General features: G+C 50.0%; 1 protein-coding gene across 1 annotated transcript; it reads left to right on the forward strand.

Annotated features, from left to right (window-relative positions):
* Positions 1-2,118: 2,118 nt before the first annotated feature.
* On the forward strand, positions 2,119-3,589 carry LOC144175448 (uncharacterized). Its single transcript, XM_077704520.1, has one exon. It carries the CDS (start codon positions 2,219-2,221, stop codon positions 3,587-3,589), a length of 1,371 nt encoding a protein of 456 aa, XP_077560646.1. The 5' UTR covers positions 2,119-2,218.
* The last annotated feature ends 4,499 nt before the right edge of the window (positions 3,590-8,088 follow it).

An 8,088-nucleotide genomic window follows, 5' to 3' on the forward strand; every position in this document is an offset into this window, starting at 1 on the left:
GCAGCAAAACGTTTTTTTTAGAGTTTTGCTTTGAGAAGGGCCAAGAGCGCTGGTGGGTCGTCTCTCATTCTTCAGCCGTGGCTTTTGTTAATCGCTCTGAGTATCCTATATTACTGCAGTAATAAGCAGCGCATTCCTATAAAAACCTTCAGGGGTGTCGGTGTCAGCGTCTGAATGGCGTTTCATCGCAGCGTTTGAGAAAAATCTGGTCTTTCACGTCAATACACAGAAGATAAGCGTTCAATCCTCCTTTCAAATGTCTGGTGCGCAGCGCATTACCGTAGGAAGATTTCAAAACAATGCCCCAGGGTAACGTCTTTTCAAAACACTGTAATCATAATATCCTGAGTTTGTGGTGCTGTCATGAGTCCTACCACCCCAGGAACACTCAAGACAGAACAACAGACGAATTTCTATTTGACAGATATTGTTGAGCGGGCTCCCTTTTGTTTGGGCTAACAATAGTTACTGCTTTAATGCCTGAAAAATTGTTTGCTTGGACGACGTTTTTACCGTGATGAAGTGCTTTATTCAAGAAGTTTTGCGGGGGAGTATTTGCGCATCTGGTTTTGATTAGCACCCAAAATCCATTTTCTGTAAATTACAGCCATGCACTACGAAGTACCAATCAGGCACCACGAAAACAAATAGTTCCGTCCGTTCCACCTTGGGTGTGTAAATGTAGTCAGATATTACGTGGCGAGTTTTGGCAAAGGCGTCGCAAAGGTTCGGTGTCCCAACACCCCGCGAGAATTTCTCACAGGTGCATTTCCCCTTTTGTCCCCCCGCATTTCGGGCTCTTTTATATTCCACCCTGTGCACGATCCACGTCGCTGTATTAATATGTAAAAACAAAAACTACATAAAAAAATAAAAATTAAATATCTTTGCTGGCAGGCTATCTTTCCTTGTACGTTTCTTTTGCAGGCGGCGGACACCTCTCTGCCTCATAAAATATTTGTGGCTGCGCAACTGCACTAAATATAAAAGCAAGCATAGCGGCATTGTGGACTTGGTAAATTTAAGGCCGAAAACCTAAAGTTATAAGTAGTGGGAGTAGTGGCAGTTTTATTATGAAGCAGGCAGTACCGTCGGCAAAGTAGCGGGAATGCAGGATTAGGAACGAGGGTGAGGATAAATGCAGGCAAGAGAATATGCGCTGCTACCAAGAGAGAGTATACGGCCCATAAACGAAGAAACACGAGACTACGAGTAGAGATTGCTCTTTTGGCAGCACGCAGTGGAAGAGCTCGTTAGAGTGAAGCTATTTTTAGTAAAGCAAAGCTGAAGTCTGCTCCCTGATGCCGTTGTACGCGAAGACGCCCTCCAGGGCAGCCAACTTTGTCTGACGGTGCTGATGAATAGTAGTTGGTGATGTGAAAGAAAACAAACACTTGGTGTGCCCGGAGTAGAATATAGGACCCTCGCTTTATGTAGCCGGCATCTATCCGACTCACTCTGTTGGATAAGCCAGCCAAATAATCTATCACGACAAAGCTTCGCCTTCAACCATGGTATTCATTAGACGGAGGGACGCATTATTTCTGCGCGGCGTCTCTGAGTACTTCTGTTCTTCAATAATTGTAAGCTATAGAACCACAAAAGTGGTCTACATACCGCGCGAGGTAACCTTCTAAGGCGTTTCAAGCCTACTTGTGAGTTTATTGGCAAACTATCAGGGCGCGGTAACTTTGACATCCTCTAAATAGGGCATAGTTGCCGAACTGCGTTATTGGCAACACCTTCACTAACCATCCCCTTCTCTAGGACAGTATCACTTCTGATTATTCTTGAAGCCCTCCTAAAGATCACAATATTGTTACGTGTGTAACCAGCAACAGAGCGCAGACGCCAATCCTCATCATGGAAATCACACGCATGATCATCACCGCCTAAGCCGCGAGGAAGACGAGAACGTGCCCCCTTCGTGAGCGCGTGTTCTTGGTGCGACTGCTACCAGGCATCAGGCACAAGTTTTCCAATATAAACCCTCTTTTCTCTCTCCTGCTGGCCCTCATCAATTGTTGCACCATGACACTGGTGGAGGAGCTGGGTACCGGAGCATCTGATGCCCAGGTCGCCCTCTGAAAGCCCTGAGCGACCTCCCAGCGTCTGCACGCCCGTACATCGCTGCAGCCGCCGCAAGCTAGGCCTACCTCCAGAACACGGCCTCCTGCTTGACACCGCACCAAGGCGCCAGGTTTCTGAACCAGAGGTAATGGCTCAAGCATCGCTGCCGCCTCAGCTGATGCTTCAGCAGCCCCGTACTCCCAGCAGCTTTTACGGAACCGATTCCGAGGACGTAGATGACTGGCTTGACCAATTCGAGCGCGTCGCCAGTTTCAACAAGTGGACACCTGAACAAAAGCTTGAGAATGTCTACTACTCGCTAGAAGACGGGGCGCGGATTTGGTTTGAAAATCGCGAACGAAGGTTAGAGACATGGGACGACTTCCGCCGGGAAGTGCGCGACAGCTTCGCCAGCAGCGACCGTCGAGACCGTGCGCAAAGCCTTCTGGAAATACGGATAGAAAAGCCAAATGAAAGCGTCGGGATGTTTGTCGAGGACATGGCCCGTCTGTTCCGGCGCGCGGATCCCGATATGTCCGAGCCCAAAAAGCTTCGGTATCTCATGCACGGCGTCAAAGAACAGCTCTTCGCAGGCCTTGTGAGCAACCCACCGCGTACTGTGCAAGAATTTATTAAGGAGGCAACTGCCATTGAGCGAGCTGTGCAGGAGCGGTGCCGCCAGTATGCCCGAACGTCGATCAAAACTCCGAGCCCGTCCGCGGCATCACTGTCCACCACTATGGGCGACAACAACCTGCGCGAACTTGTCCGCTCGGTTGTTCGTGAGGAGTTGGCAAAGTGCGGAATAGGAATAGCGCCGTCGCAGCCAGCTGTCATCTCGGTTGCGGATGTTGTGCGGCAAGAAATTCGCCAAGCAATTTCTGCTCCTGAGCCCCTTCGTCAAGCAATTTCCGCTCCTGAGCCGCCCCGAACCCAGCTTATGCCCCAAATGGATTACGCGACCGCTCTCCGCTGTCACATGGCCACAGCGCCGACCGCAGCGACTATGCCACCCCCGACGTACTCCCGACCGCAACCTCCTGGATCTTGGCCACAAAGGGAATTCCCGGCTCGTCCGCAAATCCGCAAGACCGACGTGTGGCGCACCGAGGACCGCCAGCCATTGTGCTATCACTGTGGCGAGCCAGGGCATGTTTATCGACGCTGCCCCTACCGCGAGATCGGGCTACCAGGATTCCCGCCGACCGCCCGCCGTCCTCGTTTTGGCGAACGGCCCGTCGCCATTTCTGAGTACCTCGCCACGCGTCAGTCTTCCGAGGAGAGTCGTCCGTCACGTTCGCCGTCGCCAGCCCGCTATGCTTCGCCCACCCGTCGCGATTACAGAGGCTCCCCGACAAGGCGGTCTCCAAGTCCGCGGCGGGGAAACAAAAGGGAGCAACCTTGGGAGGCAAGGTTGCTAGCGGCGGAAGCACTGAAGACCTCCCAGTACCATCGACGGCTGACGATGTTACGGCGGCAAACAAGGACGTCGACGCTATCACGAGTGCCGATCTTTTAGTCACCATCGACGGACACGAGGTAACGGCACTTGTGGACACTGGAGCAAGTTATTCAATAGTGAGCCAGCAGCTCGTGGACCGACTAAGAAAAGTGAAGACACCATGGGACGGACCCCAAATTCGAACGGCCGGCGGCCACTTGATGACACCCGTGGGCACATGCACCGCCAGAGTGAGAATGGGGGACAGTGATTACGTCGCGACCTTCGTAATCCTTCCTCAGTGCTGTAAGGACGTGATCCTGGGGATGGACTTCCTTCGGGAGCACGATGCTGTGATAAACATCCGCGAACGGTTCGTCAGCTTTTCGAGGAAGCAGACCACCCCGGAAGGTCATCAACAACGCATACCTCTGCGCAGAATCGGCGACACTAGCGTGCCCCCACGATCATGCGTGTGATTTCCATGATGAGGATGAGGATGATGGAGACAGGCCAGAACGCCGCACACCGGCTCTGGACGATTGGCGTCTGCGCTCTGTTGCTGGTTACACACGTAACAATATTATTCACTTTTTCCTGAGCACCTAATTTATTTATTTTCTTTTATTCTGCTTCCGTACCTTGCTTAGTTTATTTCATACTGAGTGAATATTTCCCGACAGAACAGTCAAGGCTAATAACTGCTGCACAAGACGCGTCACAGGTGTCCGCCACTACGAAACGGCCAACAAGCCGAAACGCAACAATTATGGTTCAGCTTCTACGGGCGTGGTTTTCCGTTAGTGTTTCGAAGGACAATAGGGTGACGTTAAACGGAGAATATTTGGTACCCCGCTCTGCTAAAAGCGACCTTGACATTGAGTACTTGAAAAATGTCGTGCAGACAACAAAACGCTAAGTAACCATTTTCTTCCATTTTTACCTTAGTAATCGTTTTAACGCTCGTACGGCGTTGGTAGGACTGAGCGCGGGCCGTCCGGAGATTCTAGGTTCCCGTATCGTTAAGCTGTCTTTCTCGCTTTCTTGGATGCATCAGCTTTTTAATAAAATTTGCCTCTTCAGGAGAGTTAAATGATTGCTCAAAAAAAAAAACTGAACATGACTCCTTCACCGGGGAGGACACGCCTCCACACCGCCTGCCACACTCCTTCAGTTGCGAATTTCAGACTGATTTCTAAATTACGTCAGAATGAAAAATAAACCGTAAAAATAACGGCAGAGATTGATATGTACACGTTCTGCAGGATAAAATGCGAGAGGGAAGATTCAAAATACGCACTCTATTGTTCTAGAAGCAACCATATCAGAACGAGATTCAGGCGCCATGGTCACCGTAGGTGTAGCAAGGAAATACAACACCCGTCGACGTCAAGTTTACGTATTTATGTTTGTTAAGAAGACCCAGGACAGCCAGACCAGTGTTAGGTTGTGTCTAGTAGAATAGCTTTAGTCCATGGCTGCAATACTCCTGCGCCAACCAAGGTATTGACTCTGTGATTTCTATACAATAACGGTCACCGGTTTAAGTTTGACTTCGTATTTGCATAAGAAAGAACTCTTTCACTTGAATTGCCTGCAGTAAATAAAGGCGTTAACGCAAGAATACTTCAAATTTATTCTCAATAAAACGGGGCCCGAAACAACGAACATTGGTGGCGCCGGTTCTGGCGCTGTTTTATGCAGAGGAACGTCACCCGAACTAAACGAACACTGGACCCGAGTTGAGATAAACCTCCTCGGCATGAAAGGGTGCCAGAATAACATCATTAGTGTTCAGTTAGAATGAACTGGAAAAATCTATTTCGGTTATATCTGGTTTGTTGTTATTCAGATGCAATAATAGTGAAACCTCCGGAAACAATTTTTTTCAGCCTCGAATCAAAAAGCCAAGAAAGGGCAGCGTTCATTTCTTACTCAACTAGGACGTCAGAGTAAAAGTGACAGCCGGCGATCAAAAGCAAAACAGTACTCTTTTCCCACCTTAGCGTAAATGCCAAAGAGGTAGATGCAGCTTTGCGCCAAATTGTGATGATGATGGATGCTTGGATTTTAATAGCGCAGGCAACTCGGGTAATGAGTGCCAAAAAAGTAGCTAAAAGTAGTTAAATAACCTAAATGAATCGGCTACTAGCAAACTTCGTTAGCAAAATCGATGTAAAATCAATTAAAGATAGTGAGGATGGCTGGTATAAAAGGCCAGGTTGTGATCATGTGTGACACAGTATGACGTGCAGAAGTAAACCTTTTGACAAAGAAATAAAGACACATTTGAGAGGAAACATAGGATTGTCCTCTAAACAGTAGGCTGGGTAGAGCGGAATGTGGCGTCCGTTGAGTAGGGGAAAGTGTTTTTGTCGTGTTGTGTCGAGTACGTTCATGAAATTAGGACGGGTACTAGGCGTAGGCCCTCCCCACACCTTCCTCACAGGGCTCTTCAAGGCCCAGTGAAAAAGTATGAAGGCGTCGCATTTGTGTGGCCTCTCCGTAGCCTAGCTAAGGCAACGTCTGTGTGCTGTTGTGTCAATCGGTAGTGTATCGTCCCAGGTGTGGTTTTATAAAATGCCGTTAGAGGTATGTCTGTTCACTCACACGTGTTTGCCATTTTTTACGTAGTGGTTTTATGTGTGGCTTTACGTCGGTGTATGGTACTGTTGTTACGCTCATTGTGTTTGTGAGTGCAGCAGCGGTGGTCATTTTGTCAGCCACTTTGTTTCCCGCGATCCCTGAATGACTTGGGACCCAACAAAGATTCACCTCAAGATTTCCGCCATACGCTGCCAGTATCGTTCTAAGAACTAGATTTATGATGTGGTTTTTGGACTTCTTTCGTGATGATAACGCCCGCACAGCGCCTACTATGTCGGTGTAAATGATATATGTCGAGATATAACGTTTGACAATGCGATTCACAGCAAAAAAAATTCCATGTGCCTCTTTTGTGAAAATGATGCAGTTTACATTCATAGTCTCGAGAACGAAAAACGGGGTCCATGCGCGGCACATGCATCAGTGAAGGCAGTTTCGGAGGCCTCGCTGTAAAATCGTGTGCCCTGGTACTTCTCCTGCAGTGACAAAAAGTGCTGCAGAATCGAATTTATTCGTACCTATTTTCTCAGAGTCGGTTGAACGACCAGTCTCTATAAACATGAGTAAATAGAGCTTTCAATAGCTCCCCGGTACCACACGAAGTACAACCGGTTATACCCAATTGCAACAGTACAAAAATAGGGCCAACCGGCAAAGAGAATTTTGACCACACAAAGGTGGAGAGAAATTAACGGGAAAGACTTTCTTGCGACCCACCACCAGGGGAGCGGGCCCGGGGGGACCCCTCTTATCCCCCCTAGGAAAAAGCCGGATAGGGTGGGTTGCTGGGAACGGGAACTTGGGCATCGGGTTTGGGTTATGGGAAAAGGGCGGGAATGAGGGAAGCAATTTTGCTCCAATCCTTTTGTCTGACTCTCTTCCAAGACTGATTGCTCAGCGAGGGCATCAGACAGTGCCAATTGCCAAATATGCGGTCCCTGCCACGGGTTACCGCTCACCCATAGGGTTCGATAACTGGGCCCCAACTGTCGGAGACAGGAAGTACCCTATTTAGTGGCGACGGTCAGGTCCTTCCCGACCCCCAGCTCTGCGGCCGGTGCGTACTAACGTCCTCGATCAACTGTCCCGCACAGGGTACTCATGAATCACCAATGAAGCTTTCCACTATACACGGGTACTTGCAACACCTGCTTTTCACGGTCTCCGGACACCGGAAGTTTGTATGCGAACGTCACTTTCACAACCTGACTCCCAGGCCTCCTCCCACGCTGGATTACAGGGGCTCGCCATTTTCCCCCAGCCAAAGAAAGTCATAATTGGCAGCGTTCGCGAGGGCTGATCCACTCCCAATCGCTCGTAGCTCGTGGTAGCATGTCCCCCGTGGGAGCCAGAGAAGATCAATCTATAGGCCCCTCACAGCAAGGTTACAGGGGGGCGCGACCCCCCCCAGCCTCATACGGATTGTACAACATCTGGCCCCCTGACATGTGGTTACAGGGGCGAGGTCACTCCCCCCGACTTATAGCGATCAGGTCGCTGGCCCCGCCAAAGCTTGCGGTAACAAGGGTCGCCAGTCCCCCGGCCTGCAGGGTTTCCCGAATTTACTCGGTATTCCCACTGCACGACTTCACGCTTGCATCACTTGCTACTGGCACAACTTGACTCCCAGGCCTCCTCCCACGCTGGATTACAGGGGCTCGCCATTTTCCCCCAGCCAAAGAAAGTCATAGTTGGCAGCGATCGCGAGGGCACTCTGCAGCCCTATGCTTATGTCCTCCTCTTTGCCTACTCTGTCGCTCATAGGAACAAGAGTCTCTTGGCATTGCCGTGCACGCTTGGGCCAGGGCGGCTCAGCAGAGGAGATCGGTCCGGGCCTACTAGCCGTTACTAAGCCAGGAGAGGTTCCCCGGTGGTCGGTGTACTCACTTCACCTTTCCTCGTTTTCACCTTGCGGAACACCCAGTAGCTCGTGGTAGCACGTCCCCCGTGGGAGCCAGAGAAGATCAATC

This window comes from Haemaphysalis longicornis, unplaced genomic scaffold (genome assembly GCF_048455015.1).
Source record: "Haemaphysalis longicornis isolate Haplotype H1 unplaced genomic scaffold, Haemaphysalis longicornis Haplotype H1 scaffold_3, whole genome shotgun sequence".
Classification (NCBI taxonomy): Eukaryota; Metazoa; Arthropoda; class Arachnida; order Ixodida; family Ixodidae; genus Haemaphysalis; species Haemaphysalis longicornis.

Excerpts from the sequence above, each read along its gene's own strand:
- LOC144175448 (XM_077704520.1), top strand. The coding sequence starts at position 2,219 with ATGGCTCAAGCATCGCTGCCGCCTCAGCTGATGCTTCAGCAGCCCCGT.